We start from the raw sequence: 20,612 nt of genomic DNA, 5'->3' as shown, positions 1-20,612 counted from the left end.
GGGAGTGTAGAAAGGAGTTTGAGACTATTTCGTTGCACAAATCATCATAAAAAGTCGAGGATTAAGCTCCTAATATGTTGGGCGTAGTACTACAATAAGATATTTATTGTATCTTGTAGATGGTTGAACCGAAATAGTTTTATCATATAATTCTCTTGTAGGAAATTTAATCTTCTTCAATTTGCTAATTTAGTATTGTATACAAAAAGTTTATCGTTTTTGAGTTATTTACGAAACCCCTAAAAAAGGGGCCTTTAGAGCCCCCTAACCCCCTTAAGCTCCACTCGGTCGGTAGCCTACTTTGAGTATGTTGTTTATTGGGTATATCAATTCTTTCCTCTATTTGGTTTTTTTGTCTTCTTTGCCTCGACTATTGCCATGTTAAGCTTACCTTACAAGAAATATTATGTTGATATTGTCTTGCAATAGAACAGGAGGTTTAAGGTCTCATCTGCTTGCTTCATTTCATTTGTTTACTTTTATTAATAAAACAAAGATAATGGCCTATTTTGTTCAAATAAAAGCTTACATTTGGATTATTTGAATTAAACTGTGTGATATTGTAAATTTGTTTAACAGCGAAGAAGTACAAGGTACATATTCTGATTTTACTATCTCAACCCTATAAAGGGAAATAATAATAAAACTTCCACTGAAGCTGTACGTAAAATATTGAAATACTGACTCTTAACTATGACTAATTAAATATACCAACATCCTAACGATTAATAGCCTAACAATTAGGCTAGACCCAGAGATGAGGAGGTTAACAGGAATTCCATCATCACTATTGTAGCCTGCCCATGACCAACCCGTTCACTGAATTGCATGTTGATAAAAACAGTGATGGCCGAATCGCCTGCAGGCTTAGTCCATCAGTCATTAGTCCGTTTCCTCGGTTCTCAGTCCAGTCCAGTCCAGTACGCTGCCTGCCATGGCCCTGTCAGCTGTGTTATCAGTGTGTCTACTGTGTGTCTGTTGCTTGGTCAAATCTCAGAGACATTTTGTACCAGAGGCTAAATTGGAGTTTTTGAATCCTGATGGCTTAAAGATTTCTCTGCCAGGTATGTAAACATACTTGTACATACGATCCAGAGTAAATAATATATGTTTCACCATTCTGTACAGAAAGTATATTTTGATAAGAGCTGATGATAAGAAAGAAATTAATTGTTTCCCAAGCTCTAATTTAGAACATGGTAAAACCACCAATCAGCTGATTTGCCCTTGCTCTCAATCAGTTGTCAGTTCTACATTTGCCCACTGCATTAGTGTTTGATTACTATTTATTACTACTATAATTGAAATCAGCTGTTTTTACTGTTTAACAATACTAATTTGAACAGGAAATATGCACAAACAAATTTTGCTGTGTTTTTATCTTCTAGTGTTTGTTTACTTCATAATTAATGCAACCATGAACTTAAAATAATGTTTACATTGTCATATAGGCTTGCTATGATTTTTAAAATTGTATTTTCAGTTAAAATTTTACTGATGTACCTTTTTCAGTATGTTTAGTATTTTTGCATCAATGAAAATACTTAATCTTAACTTATACCTTAAGTGATTTTCCAACACTTGCTCCAATTATTTCGGTTTGGCGTTTCTGTGTTCGGCTTTGCCTCACAAGGAAATTGAGCGTGTACTGGAAAATGCCACTTTTCAGTAGTGCAACTATAGACCCATCTTTATCCATCTATGGCACTGGTTTCTATAATATGCTTACAATATTTACAAATGTTATGATTTTAATTTTAATTGTGAAACAGCACCAATATGTATTACCATAGGGCACTATTGTTATTTTGGTATTGTAATTCTATAAAATACTGCAGTTGATTTTTTTAGGTTATAGTAATACAATTCATTGAATTATAGTTTACCCTTTTAACTTGTAATTAAATAATACAATTTCAATTGATATTCTAGAGGTGGAATAACTTTTGCCCTAAATAAAAAGTTTTGACGATTAATGGTTTATTTTTAACACCAATGACATTTTTAGGTTTTCCGCAAAAAACCCCACATCTTGTTCCTATCTAACCTCGACCTTTTGTTAGATAGCACACTTAATTAGTACCACAACAACATAACATCTTAGAAATAAAGGCGAATCACTCGGCTTCCCAGTCTTCCAAATCATATTTTTATTCCTAGACAATTTCCGCACCCAATGATTCCAGTGACTTGCAGATATTTTCTTTTAGTTCATGGAAACAAAAATTCACTAAACTACAAATTATTTTCCCTTAGGCAGTTTCTACAAACATGTATTTCAGTAAATACAAATTATTATTTTTGTAAAACCAGTTCTTGCTAAAAAAACTACTAGAAAAAATATGGTTTCTCATGCTAGTACCGTATAGGTTTCTATGTACCCAAGAACTCCCTGTAAAACTCATTCATTTAGCAAAAATAAATAATATTTGAATTCCAAATCTTCACACATTTTCAATTTATTTTCTTGCGTTGAATCATTTTCAGACTGGAATCCCGCAGTGAAACTAGTCGCTTTTCACATCAACATCAACGAAGAGTTCACTGGCGTAGAGCATGGACAATACGCTGCGGACATCACCAGGAAGAAATCCGGTAGATGGACCTGGGTCATACCTGGGTTCAAGGCTAAACAAGGAGATACAATCTATTACTGGATAAATGTGATTGAGGATAACCAAAGCTACAATGGCCTTGATAGAGAGTACAAGGTCACAGGTAAGTTTGTATTAATTTAGATCCGATTTGTAGAAGTAATCCGTGGTTAATGAGTTTTATAGATGAATTTTCTATACTTGTTTAAATAATTGATACAAGCACAGGTTAAAGAGTAGACATTGGCATTTTACAATTTTGTTCCCAAACATATCATTTTTCAATGTTTTTTCAAACTATTTTGTAGAGCTTAAGCACAAACATAATTTACAATGAGTGTTGTTGTACGCCTAATGGTTAGGCCTATGGAGACAATTCTTTACGTTATTCTTATGGAGAAATGAATCAATTGTTGCAATTTATTGGTCAGGAATATGTTTTGATAAAATTTATAGATAAAATATGGAAAATTTGTTTATACTAACCTATTTCCAATTCAATTAAATAGCTACTTTCCCTATTGGGAAATTTGCTAACACTCCAGCTCTGTGGTTTGCTAGTGATGCACTATGAGCTCAAGATAAAATTGATTGCGCCCCTCTCCATCACCTACATTGTGGGGAAATTATCTTCGTTGGGCCCCCAGCAAACCTAAAACCTCTTGCATCACCACTGGGCCTGGGCCCACCGGTCTCATTTATAAAACCGGCCCTTTAGCAAAATAAATGTATGCTTTTGAAAACCTACATGTACATTTTGCACTGACTATGTTTATTGGACTAATCAAATAACAAGATAAACAGTTTTTAACTTTGTTTGTTACATGTGGCTATTGATAAAGAGGGGTGTGGTGTACAGTATGTGTGAGTAAATGATTCATTTTTATGGGCCAACAGCTCGTTTGTTTTGATTTTCTGTTTATACTTCGTTGTTATTTTATCACCATCGGCAACCCATAAGACCCATGTTATTTTTTTTAAATTTCAAACTAATTTTTTGTGCTTATTTTTTTAAAAATATCTTTCTTACAGGATGCGTAGATTTTCCCTACGATGCACACGAGCTGAGGAAAAAGGTTTTAAAGAAACATGCTTGCCTATTAATATATAGATGGCACTCTGACTGATGATTATCTGATCTTTGAAACAAACAGATTCTACTGCTTTGACAATATTTAACAACAACCTCAAAGACGTGTTTTACTTGTCTCTTTACCTTTTCAGTAAGTAACCCCCACGAAGGAGATGTTGATAGGATTCCAACTTCTCCAGCAACAACAACGCCCAAATCTTGCGTTCCTTCCCAGTCAACTGTCAACGGGAGAACAGCTTGTCAACTGGAAGTGCTCCTGGACAAACGCTTTGACAACTTGGAGGGATGGACTCACCAAGTATCTATAGGAGGAGACCATCCAGTGAGTAAACTTGAGAGGAAATTCAAAAAATGATTTGTAAACAACCAATTTTAACAGTGCCAAGTAAGAAGTAAGGCCATGTTCACATGTGGGCTGCAGCGGCCAAAGCTGCGGTGTGAATTGACCGTCACTCGACAGCCAGTACAGTTTACCTAATTTTGTCTTTTGTTCCGCTTGACAATTCTTTTCAGCAAAAAGTTAAAATCTTGCCACGCAAACATTTTTAAAACAAAATTGTTATAGTCGTTGCATTGAATGTCCCAATGCAACTTCTTTTTTGTTCTTCTTCTACAGAGTTCAGTGTCAAAGTATTTCTTGGTTCCACAGCAGCTTGCATGGCCATTGTAAGCTTGCACTACAAGCACTACATCAACTACAGCTACAGCTAAACACTACACCAAGACACAGAGAGCGATATCCACAGGACGAGCGTGCAGATGTCTGTGATCCTAGTTGCAACTGCAGTCAACTGCGGCGGCTTCCGCCCTCATGTGTAACATCCAACATCCAAACTCATGCCAACACTAGTAACTCCAACCATGCGGAAGCCGTGGTGGTCGAAGGGAAATCTACAACCACCGCGGTTTGTTGTGGTTGATTGAAAGTGGGCGGTTGCATGTGAATGGTCCCATTTGCACCTTAGTACAGTAGAGTCCCGCAAACTTGGCACTCGATAACCCGGCAGTCTGGATAACTCGGCCATCACCTGGCTCAGAAAATTAGTGATTTTTTGAGTCCGAGTTAATCATGGACTCAAGCCAGCTTAAGTCAAATTATTCTAAACTGGTACTAAGGATTTGTTGTACTTTATCTGATGACTTAATACTGATTTGTAATATAAATATAAATAAAAAAGGCGGTTAAAAAGCTTAGAAACTTTATTGCTCTTATTTTTAACCCTAGTTCCCGATAACCCGGTATTTCACAAACTCGGCACCCTTTCAGTCCACATTACGCCGAGTTTCTGGGACTCTACTGTAATATCAACCCCCGTGGTTCACACACAACGACAGGACCTAACACAAACAGTTGAAACACTAAGTAGATAAGAGTGGCGCGGCCAGTTGGAGGGTTTAAGTTAATTTTCTAATCTGATATTTTTTCAGGATGATGAGTTTACAATCTTCTTGAAGGAATCTTACGCCAGCTGGGCAGAAGGTGGGAAACTGTTTATCAAACCTTCCCTGCTAGAAGACAAATACAACGACTCATTTGTCAGGAGTGGAGAAATGCTTCTCCCAGGGTAAGCTATTATGTCGTAAATGAGTGTTTGTGCCACAAGATAAGTAATGAGAAGCATGCAGTTTCATCTAGTTAACAAATACTTAGAATATAATACAACTTATCACACCTTTAAATCAATTCTCCATAGATATTATTGTCATTTCCTTAATGATGCTAAAATAAAATACAACGTCCTGTGAAAGGAGGCAAGATGAGCATGATGAAATAACAAGTCTCACTCATTCTTTTGAATGTACCATGCTGTATTTACAAAGCCCAGCTTCTCAACCGAGCTCTCAGCCATAAACCGAATTCCTCATGTTATTAACTATGTTATTGCAATTCCTATTAATCTTGTAAAAACATCTCATTTCGCTCCTGATTGAAACTGGATTTGAACCCTCAGTCTATAATGCTGTCTCCTTGGAGATACAACACCTTATACTGATCGGCTATTGACTTAGCTGTCACACAACTACTAACTACATTGTCAAGTAAATTTTAAGTTCACTGAATTCATATGCTTAAGTAATCTTTTTTTTGTGTCAATATCAGCTGCACCTCATCGGTCCCTGTTCAGTGCAGTAAACGAGCGAGTGCTTTTTTGATTCTCCCCCCTATCATCTCTGCTCGGCTGACTACCAAAGACAATTTCAGTTTCCGATACGGGTTTGTTGAAATTCGGGCAAAGCTACCACAGGGGATGTGGATTGTACCAGGTAATCTATATATTCACACTCGTAGCACGTATAAATTACATCGATGAATAATTTCATTCTTGTCACACTAAAAAATTCAACTGATTTGAGAGGATTTGATTTTAGTAAGTAAAGGCTGAAAAATCTAGTGTTGACTCTTGTTAGTAATTGATTTATGTACGGTAGTTTAATCATTAATTGTAACACAATTGTAACACATAGGTTAGTAGCAACTAAATTATATGCGCTTTAGAAACAACAACTTTTGAATACAGGGTGTGTTAAAGTTTCAAGACTGGTATCAGGAAAATAAATTAATTGAAAATGTGAAACAGGCACGTGACATTGTTTCTTATTTGAAGGCATGTTGAAGTGACTGAAGTGTTTCCACGCCAATCATGACACAGGATTTTATAGAATAACGCTGCTCCTTCAAAAGCACACAATATAACACTACACAGGTCACGAAACGCACATAACTTTGCACGTAAAGCTTTCTTTCTAATGTGTCGCTGGCATCCGGAGGAGGATTCAGTCACTTACCTGAGACCCTCCTGCACCCAGGCAGAGCCACCTGCCGGGTCTGGAAGCGCTCCGCTACATTGCAAATAATCAGTCTTGAAACGTAATTAACACCCCCTGTACTATAACAAACACAGCTTTGTAAGATCTTTAGTTTCAAATTAATTTGATATTCGTTTTAATACAAAACTTGCGTTACACACAATTCTTACATTTTGCACCATGTCTCTTTATCCTTCCTAACTTACAAATAGGAAACAAACATTGAATCTAGGACAAAAATTAAAAAAATCAAATTTCAACAAATCAAAAACTACTGTAGTTTGTTTTCCTCTGTCAGAACTGTGGCTGGAGCCAGTGAATGGTCCGGTCTCAGAGAGGGTGGTGGTTGGTCTGTCTCGGGGCAACATGGATGACACCGAGTTTGGGTGGAAAACGTTGGAGGCCGGAGTAACAGGAGCTCAGACATCCTTGAGGAAGAAAACACAGGACACTCCTTGGGCGCAGGACTTTCACACGTTCAAACTTGTCTGGACACCAGGTAGTGATCATATTATGTGTGGATGATGGATAAATTGTTATCAAAGACAATATGAAAAGAATTAGACATTTATTTCCCATGTAAAGCTGGGTAAACAGAGTGCGGAGATTTCTGCTTGTCCATTGGCGATCGGGTGGCTGAGCATCTAGGAAAACAGTACCATTAAACTACCTAAGACAAGAGGAGTTTTATAAGTGAATGAAGTTGAATTGAGCCAAGAGTGTTTTGAAGAGTGTTTTGATGTAAATCACTGATTTCTGACTAACATGCCAAGTTTTTATCCTAGACAAACTGAGTGTACAGCTCATGGAGCTAACATATTATTAAGTAATCAAATATTACAGTAACTTTAATACTTTAATGCTTTTCATTGAAATGGCGACCATACAAAGTAGGTATTTTAAGCCAAGTATGAATGGAGATGAGTGTAGGATGAGTCTTGTTGTAGGATGATCTTAGGGCCCTATTACACTAGGTCACCAGGCGACGTCACCGGTGGCGTCACCGGTGACATGACTGGTTGGTGGGCATTGGTTCTTATGGCGCCTATTACACTAGGGTCACTGGTTGCGTCACCAGCCTTTGGTGACGGACCGGTGACTCTGCCCCGTGACCAGACGAGTAACCACTGGTGACCAAGATTTGTCGCTGGGCATTGAATCAAATGAGACATATTACACACAGTCACCGCGGTTGCGTCACCACTGTATATTTGTGTTCTGCAAGTTCAGATTGTTGCCAGTGTAGTGAGTGGACGTATTGTCGATAAACTATGAAGAATTGCTACTACATTCAGTTTCTTTTTCATCACCACCTTTCACAATACACTGGCTTTTTTACTGAGTCATCTTCCCTTGTTCCCTTCCCTGCATCTCGTCCGCGCTTAATCAATAACTGTTGATCACTAGACTTTTTTTACTGAAAAGTAGTAACTTATATAACTATATAACTTAACTTAACTATAACTTAATAACTTAAACTGAAGAGTAACAACGAGGTGACAGCGCTAAATGTAGACACTGGCTGGAGTGGAGGAACTTTGGGGGTTGGTCTCACTCCTGGTGACTTCTCTGGTGTTCAGGCCATCGATGTATAATAACTCTACGTTCAGGCTGGCTGCCCGTACAGTAACCGGTGACGTCACCGGTTACTGTACGGGCAGCCAGTGTAGTGAGTGGACGTAATGTCAATGTCTCTTTAACACAATCCTCTTGGTTTTAGCGAATTTCCCTATAGGGAAGTAGCTATTACCGTAGGTGGCATGGTAAGACCTAGGCCCGGGACCGATTTACTTTTTCATTTTGATGTCCCCAGAGGCCCCAAAAACACCATTCGTTCAAATTTTTGTATATGTATATATATATATATATATATATATATATATGTGTGTGTGTCCGTGAACACGATAACTTGAGTAATTTTTATCCGGTTTTGATGAAATTTGGTTTGAAGGTGTAAGGCGGGATAAACTTGAATGAGTTCGCGAACCAGCATGATCGGACCATGGGAACGGGGTTTTTCGGGGGTTTTATGGGGTAAAAATTGGTTTTTCTAATTTTTGACCCTCGAAACGCAAAATTTCCCAATTTATCTTGAGACCTTCTTAAAGAGCTTAAAAAAACAAATAATTTAGTATATCAAAGTGTTTTTGTACTATTATTAGTTACGGAGAAAATTCAAATAATTGTTATTTTAAAATTCCCATGTTATTCTTATAGGGAATATTGTAAAATGTTGTAGTCTGCTTATTTATGGATATATTTTGATCAAACTTGGTAAATTTATTTATTTTATACTAAGTAATTAATATTTCTCTAAAAAAGCCTATGTACTCATAAAAATTAATGTTAATTAAATACATCTAATTGAAAATCAATTCAGGCAACTGGAAATTCGCTTAGTCGGCAGGTTTGCTGCGGCGGGGGTATTTCCCTTTCTTATGGTATCTTTTTCACCACTACATTTTACACTACTGTAGACTGGCTTTCTTTCACTGAGTCGTCTTCCCTTTTTCCCTTCCCTCCATCTCTTCCCCGCTTATTCACTAATTTTTGATCACTAGACATTTTTTAAACTGAAGAGTATTACAGGTTAAGTGTAAGAGAGGGCCATGTGGCCTTAACTTTGCATCATTTTAATTTCAAATCATTTTTAATTTCACTCTTAACTCTTACTCTTAAACTGAAATAACTATACAACTTAACTATAATTGTTAGAACTCGTGTGAAATAAATAACTTTTACAAAATATTATCTAATAAAGAACTGTTTTATTCTGATAAATAACAAATATTTAAAACATTTTCTCTGTATTGTTCTGTTCTTCATCACTTTAAATCCATACCACAACTCTTATTTTGATATAGTATAGATTCAAGATTGACCAACAATAATAGTAATTTAATAGAACAGAAGACGCGGATTACAGAGCACTTTGTCCTTCAACGAGGTGACAGCGCTGAGGTGGCATCCCATCTCAACAATTGATAATTGAATGTATGTAGACACTGAAGTGGAGGAACTTTGGGGGTTGGTCTCACTCCTGGTGACTTCTCTGGTGTTGAGGCTGGCTGCCTGTACAGTAACTGGTGACGCTACCGGTGACGTCGCCTGGTGACCTAGTGTAATAGGGCCCTTAAAGTCTTGTTAGTGACTAAGGCCGACATATTCCTTAGACACAGCAGTTAATTAATTGCCCATACAGCTAATGGCAACTAAGGAACCTACAGTTTATAGTGGAATCCGAACCTTATTTTTGCCTTGGTATTAACGAATTGGTCTAATTATCGGGATAGTAGGCTACTGCGGATAGTGGTAGTACTCACTAGTGCGGTAGTGATCCACACCAGGGGGTAACAAAATTTAAGGGAAGAAAGGGAGTTTTAGACAGCATTTTCTGTGAGTGGCTCATTCTACAATATATCTTTAGTAAAAAATACCCCTGCCTCAGCAAATCTGCAAATTTAAATATGTCAGATTTATTCTCTATTCAAGTAAAATGAGGTTTAATGAGTACCTATTTGCTGCTACATTGAAGGATAAAAGTGTATTTAAGTAACATGTTCGTAGTTGAGCAAAAAAAATATATTCTCCAAATGTTATCAAAATATATTCATAAGCAAGCAAACTACATTAGTTTACTTATGAACACACATTCTGGTATTTTATATGTAACCTTTACCCACAACAATGCTTTCTACAAGATTATTTATGATTCAGGTAAAATGCAGTTTTTCGTGGATAATCAACAATTCCACGAGGTTGCCACTGGAAGTTATCCCATTATGAATAAAGAGGTAAGTTGCAGGTAAACTCTCTCTCGGATTAAATATACAGTATAACCAAGTTGGGCTATACAAGGTGTACCACAAAGAGGTGGCTATTTTTGAATTAATACATTAGATGTATTGAACACTCTACAAACTTGAAACTCTGCAAAATACACATTTCTAAAAAATATCCCAGAGTTTCATTTGAAACTGATTAAGGAGAAAAAAATAGCAGAAAAACTTAATCACTATTACATCATCAAAAAAGGTTTCCTAGTGTGATTAAACAAGTGTATGCAATTTATGGAAATCAATATTTATGAAAGATAAGGATCAAATAAATTTAGTTTATGGTTCCCTCACCAGTGTTCGATTTATAAAAAATTAGATCCGGAACTGTAACCTATTTAGTTAATGTGGTTAGACCTATTTATGCCATTATATTTATCTTTCCGAAAGAGAGGTACCGGAACTCAGTTCTGCCACAAATAAAGCACAGTTTTCCCCTATATTTCAAACTACGTAAGCTGTCAAAACTGAAATGAGAAATGTTTCATTTATATAGCAAACTCTACCTGGGTAATGATCAGAAGAGGGGATTTATACAGTCAAAAACACTTAATATTTTGACACCATTAATTCAATAATATAACATCCAAAAAACTGTTGTAAGCATATTTTTACAGTTGATATATTAACTTCAACACCAGAAAGTTGATGAACATTCAGCTCATCCTTTTTTCAAGTTAGCTAACTGAAATCTTTTCTTTAAAACTTCTTTAAGAACTCTTCAAATCTATTCTAGCTTATAGTTACCAACATTTTTCATTTTCAGGTGTTTGTTTCACTTGGCGTACATGTAGCAGGATTGACAGACTTCCCTGACAACATTACAGGGAAACCCTGGAAAAACAGTAGTCCAAAAGTAAGTACATTGATATCTATAAGAGACTATAGCTGTTACCCGCAAAGTATTGATAAAACTGTTGATTGCCATAATAGGTTGGTGGCATTTCGAGTGGCATCTCATGGTTACTTCGAAGAACAACATTGGAAGAACAACATAAGCTGTTAGGGCAGAGCCCTAGGAGAGTATTAAAATAAAAGATTACTCTAAGCCTGTGGTTATATAGGCTCTATTCTTGGAAAAGATCAGCAATGTAAATAAAGTAGTTTTCACGTTATTGACATACTCCATGTATCTATAATTTTAGTTCCTTCTATCCAAGTCATTGACTTGATCAGTAATGTACTAAAATTATTAATATGCTACTCCGTTTCCCAGACATTGTTTTTTGGGGAAACAAACACAATACTTTTTTTTGGAAAAATTTGAAAAAAATAAGATCATTAAGTTGATGGATTAATTATGCACTTAAAAATAATAAAAAAAATACCCTATTCGCACAATACCACAGCAATTTAGTATTTGACAGTTCCCATTGTGTATCACAGCGTTTTTTTTTTGCTGCTTTTTTCGAATTAGCTGTTATCATAAATTCAAACAAAAAGTTAATAGTGCCTGTTGGTAAACCTTGTAACTTTATTACTAGCCGGTTTACCCTTGCTTTGCAACGGGGTCAAGATGCAGAAGAGACAATTTTGGTTCCTTGAAAATAATGGCAAGCAGCTTAAGAACGCACATACAGAGAACAATTATTATGTTCCCTAGATCTGCTGTATGTAGGTAGACTTTTATTAATTTACTATTAGTATTACCGGTAACTGGCTACATAAAGTTAACTGTAAAAAATCCATACATTTCATGTATCACAGCTTTTTATTTCTACTTGCTTGGTACAAAATTAGCTGTTGTCATCAATTCAAACAAAATGTTAATAGTACCTTTGGTAAACCTTGTAACTTTATAATGCTACTAGCAGCTTTACCCGTGCCTTGCAACAGGGTCAAGATGCAGAAGAGACAATTTTAAGAACGCTAAGAGAACAATTATTATGTTCCCTAGATCTGCTGTATGTAGATATCTCTTTGAAAGGAATTCATGTCGAAATAATGTTGGCTATATAAATCTATTACTTTTCACTGATAGTAAAGTGTAAACTTAACTTAAAAAAGACCCATCACACCAATAGATTCAAAATATCCCTGGGAAAACCCCTGTAAAGTGGCCCTCTACTTTCAAACTATTTTAATGCACTAATTACAAGTTTTTTTTAATTCTTTGATTTAAAAAACCCCAACAAATCGTGAAAAATAAAACCCCCTCACCTGACATTTAAAAAACATTTTTTTAAAAGGTAATTTTATAAATTAAATTTGATATTTTCTAGCCTATTGTGTGGGAGAAATATGACTTGTACATTTTGGAAACTTACAACATGATGGAGGTAAATAAAATACAATTTATGAGGCTAACACTGTTTATTAAACTGTTTAACATTGTTGCTTTTACCTATTGCATGCTAAATTGTCTTAAGTTTCAAACAATTTTGCATGTAACTGGGTATTTTGCCATTAGTCCGAAGAGGCAATCAAAAAGTATTCTAATCCAATAAACACATAGCCTCTGATTATAGTTGAATTAATTTAGATTTAGTTGGAATCAGGCAGTTAAAAATATGATTAGTAAGCCAATTCTAACAATCTATTCATGCTTTTAATCCTTTAATTGCATATTTAAATAACTTAACATATACTAATCTCTCGCAAAAGTAGTTGAAGTAAGTATTCTAAATGATCCAATATACCTACGGTACTAAATTAGTAATTGTGAATTGCTTTTCAGTTAAATTATATTTATTTCTTAATACTATAATCTTATTGGTCCTACTGGTGTTAGCATGGGGAGCGAGCTGGCGTAGTGGTTAGAGCGCGGGACTTCAGTCCCTGAGGTCCCGGGTTCGATCCCCGCCAAGTCACCAATGGATTTTATCTAAGTGATAATGCCGCAACCCCTAGGTCTATCCTGAAAAAATTTGAAAAACAATCCCAGGCATGTGCCTAGCGTCCTAGGACAAAAAAAAAACAAAAAAAAAACTGATGTTAGCATGCAGAGTAGCTTAGACTACAACTGACTTTTAGAGGCTAAACGATGAGTAAATACACGTTAATTCATGGCCGTTAAAAGCTATGAGCTTGCAAGTTCAACTGGAGCACTGGAGTTCAACCTAAACAGCTGGTATCAAAGAGTTACCATGTTAGGCCAGGGACACACTTACCGGCGAAACCGCCGGATGCCATATCCGGCATCGCTGGAGCAAGTTGAGATACACAGGAAGGCATGGGGCAGGCTACACTTCTCCGGTTCAGCGAAACTGCCGATCCGGCGGTAAAATGCTCCGGCAAAACCGCCGGATATTCTCTACCTCGCCGGATTGGCGGTTTCGCCGGCCCAGCGGGTAGCGGGGCATTGTGCCTTATGGAGGTGAACACACATACCGGCGAAACAGCCGGAACTCCGACTGCCCCCACTCCTCAGTCGTGGTTCAACCCTCAAGGGTAGTGGTTGTTTTTTTTTATTATAGCACAGTGTCCAAGTGGTGTATTTAGTTAATTTAGTTTTCATTTTTAGTCTGTTTAGTTTTCTATATCATCATGGTAGATGTTGATATGGATTTACTTATTACAGTAGTTTGGTTCATGAGAAACCAGAACTTTGGGATAGGTCTGTGGAAATTTACAAAGATAAAAACAAAACGAGGGACAGCTGGTGACAAATTTGTGCTGCACTGAATCCAGCCTTTCCAGCGTCTCATGTTATGTGTCTTGTCCTTGTAGTTGCACTATAATCTTCGACATTAGCTCGTCAAATAAGGGGACAGACATTCTAAAATAATTAAAAAACTTATTTTTTTTCATTTCTCAACTGTAAAATAGAGTGTAAAAAGCTCCATGTAGCTGACTGTTCTCCAGAATGATGCACCCAAACAGTTCGGTGGTGTTTTATCTTCCTTCAGTTCATTGCACTCTATTTATTGTCGCCGGCTCCGGCAAAATAGTTTTCACCGGAACAAGTGTGTTCTGACCCTCAACCTTCGGCGGATCCGGCGTCCGGCAGTTTCGCCGGTAAGTGTGTCCCTGGCCTTAACGTATACACACACATATTGACCTCTCAGGACGTCAAAACAAAAAATTTTGATTCCTGTTCTAGGTCTTAGCGTGAGATTAAAATCAATATTAATGTTTCAGAGGTTCCTCAGATTTTGGGACGCCAAGAGCTCTTGGTATCCTTCTTGGAATCAGAACTCAGCCCTGCAGATTGAATCCATCAAGATAACTGCTATTTAATCAGTCTCGAGAATTCCTAAATATCTCCTTCTTATAACAAACCAAATAAATATTTTGATGATTAAATAATTGACTGTGTTACACTATAGTTGTGTGTTTGTTTTTGTAATAATATGGTAATATTACCTAACAAAGTAAGTTATATTTTGATTGACATTGCAATGATTAGAAATAAATTAAATAGAAATTAAATGTATGTTGATTTTGATTTCCTATTAAGAAATAGTAGAGGTCGTCCAGTAGTCGAAAACTCAACCAAAGTATGTACAGACTTCTCTATTTTCACCCCACGCTGTAAATAAAACATGTGATTGGAATTTCTTTCATTTGTTTTGATTTTCTGTTTTTATTTCGCTTTTATTTCTTCACCAGCAACCCATAAGGCCCATGTTAATTTTCTTCAAATTAAAAATCAATTTTTTGAGCTTATTTTTTAGCCTATTTTTAAGGGATTCTGCACATCTATTTGAAAATATCTTTCTTACAGTATGCATAGATTTTCCCTGCGATGCACACGAGCTGAGAAAAAATGTTTTAAAGAAACATGCTTGTCTATTAATATATAGATAAAGCTATTTAGGGATGAGGGATAGTTGATGTATTGCCATATATTGAGGAGATAGTCTCATTGTCAAAATTTAAAGTTAATAATGAAATATTTCATTGTTTGCTTAGGAAACTGAATTACTGAAGTAGACATATATCTATAAACCAGCTTTAAATATAGTGCTATATTGCCTGGTTACTGTCCAAAACTATATGTTGTAGGAACCTTGATAACAAGACCCTCGATAACAAGTCACCCTTTTTAACAAGTGTCATTTTCTAATCCCCTTGAATTTTATTTTATACCTAATCACTTGTTATTGCAAACCTCGATAAGAAGTCAACCTTGATAACTATAGTTCGGCCGCTTAGAAAACGACCTGCGCGCCAATGCTAAACTAATGCTGTAGGAGGTCGCTTTCTAAGCGGCCGAACTATAGTATTTTTTAATAATCCCCATGAGAGTCTTGTTATCGAGGTTCTACTGTAGTTTACTAACACTAGAGCTGTTTCGTGCTTCAGATGGAGCACATAACATAACAAAGCTTGAAACATCTGCAATCTTGGTAAACTAAAAAGGATCGTTTTGGACAGTAACCAGGTAAAACCACTATAGTTAATTCAGAAGATCCAGAGGCCATTCCATCATGAAGAAGTCAGCCTTAGCTCATTTCTTTCTCTTTTTTTTTTTTTTTTTTGTTATTATTAAATCAGTTACATTAGCGCTTCATAGAGTTTTCTACAGTTTAATTTGTATTTTCTATTTAAAACTATGGTAGTGGGAAAATACCAAATAAATAAATTTCTCCTACAGGTCATTATCCCTTTGCTCTTCATTCCCAATCTCCAAACAAGGATAAAGAATTTGTATGATAAAGAAAACTGAATGTTACATTCAGCACACACACTGTCGGTAGCCCAACTGATCCAAGTTAAACTGTAAAACTACCTTAAATTCAACTTGGAGCTTTTGACTAATGTCACAACTAGAGAGTCTATGTTTAAGCTTTCAATTGTTTTTCAATCAAAATCATTGAAGTTTATGTGAGCCACCGTCAGATTGTGCTGATGTAGATTACTGATATCTGTTGAATAAGGTATTTTACAAAGTGGAATTCAATATTTTTGTCATATTTTTATCATAACTTCCAAAGCAATAAATAAGTTTAAAGTTTAAGCATTCTCTTATAACAAAAAAATTTTTTGATGATGAATCTTGTATTAGTAAAACACCTTGAAATATATGAAGTTAGTATTTGACTACTTGTTTTTTTATGGTAAAATATTTTGGATTGATGGTTTCGATTAGGAAATTCGATCTTGTGATCAAAGAATTTTGGTATATTTACAATGAAATAATTGCAGTATAGCCTACTCATACATAAATATTCATTAACATCCCTCAATAAAAACCAACTGGAAGTTTGAATAAATGGAAAGATTTTAACATATTAATATTTTAGTCTCACTATGATTTTATTTAACCTACTCCACCGAAGAAATCACAACTGAATACCAAAATAAACTATGATTATACCAACTCCCATAGTTCTAAACGAGTTATGACTTCCCGCCAGATGATTTATTCAACAGCTGATAAGACAAGCTTATAACACATTCTGTGTGCGAGCGACGGAACTACCTCAACTCGCACGTCTTTGACAACCACGTGACTTGATTGTTGGCTTTGGTGGTCTTTGACTGGAACGAGAGCGCCACAGTACGACTTTGACCGCTAAAGCGAAAGTGTCTCGTATTAATTGGGTTCTGTGATTGGTGATTGCTCTGGGAAAATTATGTGATTCTGGATTGGTCGCTTTCAAAATAATCAAAGGTATTTATTTATATTGCGTATTGGAGTTTAACATTTTAACATGTATATATTAATTATAGTTAATTTCCTACTCCAGTAATACTCATAATATTGTTTTTAACTACTGTATTTTATACTCTTTCAATTTTATTAACCTGTAGGTAGAGATTTATTCTGTATGGGGTTCGTCCAAGATTTATGTATACCTGACTGAAAACGAAGGTTTGTTAATATTTATTAGAGAATGTATACTTTGAAACACCATTTGTAAAATAAATGACGAATCGTATTATATTCTTGTAATTTATTATTATTCTAGCTAAGCCAAATTTAATTATTTCTTGTTGGGTTTACGTAGAAAAATTAAATGATATATTAGCACAAATAAATAAAAAAATCTAACTAAATATCTAGTTTTTTTGCGAATTTCTTTTACAGGAAAGAAACTACTGTATTAACACAGGTTTTATGTGCTATTACCGTATGTCACAAGGTAATACCCACATCCAGGATCGATAGGGAATAAGTATTATTTGTTTTAAGAACTCAAAGTGGAATTAAATGCAAGTTTGCCTAGGTTGCAGTTTTGCTGCTGTGGGGACATTTCTTTTTAGAACAGTTCCGCCGTTGGCTTTTAGCCAACATTAGAAATACTTTCATCTATCTAAATTATTTCAAACTATCTATATATTAATAGGCAAGCATGTTTCTTTAAACCCTTTTTTCTCAGCTCGTGTACATCACAGGGAAAATCTACGCATATTAGTAGGAATATATTTTCCTGTAGATGTGCAGAATCCCTTTATAAATTAAAATAGGCTAAAAAATAAGCACAAAAATGAATTTAAATTTTAAAAAAATTGACATGGGCCTTACAGGTTGCCATGATGTTGACAAAAAATCAAAACAAATGGAAGAAATTCCAATCACATGTTTTATTTACATTGTGGGGTAAAAATAGAGAAGTCTGTACATTACATAATTTTGGTCAAGTTTTCGACCACTGGACGACCTCTAGTTTCAATTAATATGTTGTCAATAATAGGAGCACAATTAAATTTTCTGTCAGCAATTTATTTTTAAAATAAAATAAAACAAGCGGTAATACGATCTACATAATCATCTTCATTGATTGTGCTGTGCATTAGAAAAATGCACCAGTATTGAATGTTAGAAAATAATTCCATCGACATCTACTGGAGAAATATAAATATGAAATTTTAAATATCAAAGAATACAGTAGGTACCTTGTTTATAAGCAGTATATGTAGGTCTTTAGGCCTAAACTGAGATAGTGGTTATCTTCACGCATTTTAAACACTTTACTATCTCAAGGTCCATTTTTATGATTCTTATGACTGCGTACTGCACAGCCTCGCTATTGCATTTATAACTGCAATTTTAGTGTGCAAACAGAACGTTGGAAAAGGCCGTAGATCTCCTCTTCATGTGTCAAATTGATTTGAAAAAACTCAAGCAGTTTGTCATTCACACAATAAACTAATCGCAAACAACTTATTTTGACGTGTTAAATAAACCATCTAATCAAAGATTTTCAGCGGCTTAATATGTGCTGATTTGGAACTTTTTGGACATAATAGATTGATATAATTTATTAGACCTAATAGATATTGATTGTCTGTTATTTTTGTGTCTCAAATTTAAATTTCAATCCAATCCAAATATAAGCCCATCAAGTATTTAAAACATTGATGAACTGGGGTTAGAACCACTTGTTTTTTAATTGTTTACACAAACAGTCGTGTTTTTAAATGTGTTAGTCCTACATGAAAAGTGTATAGGACAGTATAAAGTTTAAAATCCTTAACGTAGCGGCGTCTTGTTAAGCAAATTATTTCTAGGAATACATATGAATGATTACATGGATGATGTAGGGAGGCAAAAGTTTGATGTGTTATTCTGATAGCAAATACATTTATTCGTCACGGGGAATGAGCTCTGAAAATCAAAGCACGAAAACGTGATTTTCTCACTGTTTTCTCGAATATCAATACATAGAATGATCCCTATAAGCTTAAGAGGTTCTACATTGTTGTGATTGACGTTTTGATAATGCATTGAGTACTCGCGGAAACACATTCTTATGTAAACACAAATTATCTTGAGATTGACCTAGTAATTTTTTTATAGTAGCATTGAATATACAACAATATAGTGTTACATTTTCAATTCTACTGGCCCTTTACTAAGGTCTCGTTTACAAAAGCTCACAACACTCCAAAGAACGCTAATTTTGTTTTACATTTTCAACGTTCTTAAGTGTTTTCAAGATAGTTTTCCCCCACAAGAAGCTGTAAACAAATGTCTACATGTTTTAAACCACGTTTATACCGGAGTTAGTTTAAAACGTCGTTATCAACGAATGTGCAATATGTTTCAAACTCTGGCGTAAACGTGGCATAAGTTACAAGATACAAAATAATTGTTTTGTATGTTTGATCAATAAATTGACATTTTTACGTTGATTGCACGTTTTGGATATCAATGTATTTCGAGCAGGTATACTCTACTAGTTACTCCATGCCGGACAGGTCTACCTCAAAGATCAGTGAGGCAATTCAAGGTTTGGCTCATCGAGTTTCGACCAGCGAACACAGAATAAAAAGGTTTCGACCGCCAGTTGTTTTTGTCTCGTTCTGTAAAACGATGCAAATGAGACCACAAAACTAACGTTAAGCGGTTAAATCATTCATAAGAGTCAAACCTCAGGCTTTTGATAACATGTTTTCTGAGAATTTCGAATTTTCAACTGATAAGTTATTTGCTAAACTGACACACTCGTCCTATACACTACTGTAAAGTTGGCATTTCATTATCGTGCGCAAGCTGTAACCGGTTTCAGAATAAAAAAGTAACCTCTAGTTCAATTGAGATAAAGGCAGAGTAAGCTTATACAAAATACCGTTTATTCTCACACACATTGTTCAAGCGAAACTGAAAGGGTGATTAATTGTATTGGTATGACAATAGTGTATAATATAGCTTTAACAACGAGAAGAGTAAGTAGAACTTTAGTTGCAAAATCCGAGACAGGCTCCAACTTCGCTTCTGAATAAAAATCTACTGGCTGCACTCACTGAACATTTGAGCCAGTGCTTAAGGCTGTCATAAAGTTTATTTTATGACTAGTTTACATTTAGATTACTCGGTTGAAATGTATTCCTATATATTGTACAGTACAAGCGATAACTTTCGTAGGGGGTAAAAGCTTCAAATTTGATAATAAACTCTTTAATAGGTAAATGCTTGAGTGCTTATTTACAGCGGCCGAATCAATCGGAAGATCGGAAGAACAACATTTTCCAGCTTTTTACTGATTAAAAACGAGGCTTGATTAAGGCACGGGTAGTAAACCCGTGATTTAATGAGCTCAAAAGCTCAACTGATTTTGCTCAAAAGATCACGCAAAAAAGTGTGTAGGCCTATAAATTCACTACTTTATGTAGCTACGGGTCCAGTATTGTGTACCTTATAATAAAAGAAATGTCTATGACAAAAGGAAATAACTAATTTCCTAATTGGACAATAGTTTGAAAAACGAGCTGTAAACAAGATACCTTTTGAGTAAACTTTCACAGTAACTTTACAAACAAAGATCTTTTGGAGCACAAAAACTATAAATTTATATAAGTTAACCGACTAGTTTTAAATGTTACATTGTTTGTATAAGTATCCTGCAATAATTTACAGCACTAGCACTGTAGACTGTTTTGATTAACAAG

The 20,612-nt window shown here is 35.3% G+C and overlaps 2 protein-coding genes across 9 annotated transcripts in view; both read left to right on the top strand.

Annotated features, from left to right (window-relative positions):
* The first annotated feature begins 902 nt into the window (after nt 1-902).
* Nucleotides 903-14,665, top strand: LOC129003788 (beta-1,3-glucan-binding protein-like). 2 transcript variants are annotated; one of them, XM_054432089.1, is made up of 10 exons: nt 903-1,064; nt 2,488-2,718; nt 3,819-4,009; nt 5,116-5,252; nt 5,789-5,952; nt 6,794-6,994; nt 10,213-10,289; nt 11,098-11,187; nt 12,554-12,610; nt 14,412-14,665. In XM_054432089.1, the coding sequence occupies exons 1-10, from the start codon at nt 935-937 to the stop codon at nt 14,508-14,510; spliced, it is 1,377 nt and encodes a 458-aa protein (XP_054288064.1). In that variant the 5' UTR covers nt 903-934; the 3' UTR covers nt 14,511-14,665. The 2 variants fall into 2 exon arrangements, with proteins under 2 accessions (XP_054288064.1, XP_054288065.1); XM_054432090.1 differs by lacking the exon at nt 12,554-12,610.
* Nucleotides 14,666-16,782: 2,117 nt separating this feature from the next.
* Nucleotides 16,783-20,612, top strand: part of LOC129002515 (axotactin-like) — a 64,696-nt gene continuing 60,866 nt past the window's right edge. For all 7 annotated transcript variants that reach the window (XR_008491584.1, XM_054430379.1, XM_054430382.1 and 4 more), the window contains exon 1: nt 16,783-16,890. The gene's annotated coding sequence lies outside the window, so the exon portion shown is untranslated. The remainder of the gene's footprint in view (nt 16,891-20,612) is intronic.

The sequence above is a fragment of the Macrosteles quadrilineatus genome, unplaced genomic scaffold, assembly GCF_028750875.1.
Source record: "Macrosteles quadrilineatus isolate MER2022 unplaced genomic scaffold, UCM_ALF_1.0 Scaffold_9__3_contigs__length_116548681, whole genome shotgun sequence".
Taxonomy (NCBI): domain Eukaryota; kingdom Metazoa; phylum Arthropoda; class Insecta; order Hemiptera; family Cicadellidae; genus Macrosteles; species Macrosteles quadrilineatus.
This window is presented reverse-complemented; position numbering and strand designations above follow the sequence as displayed.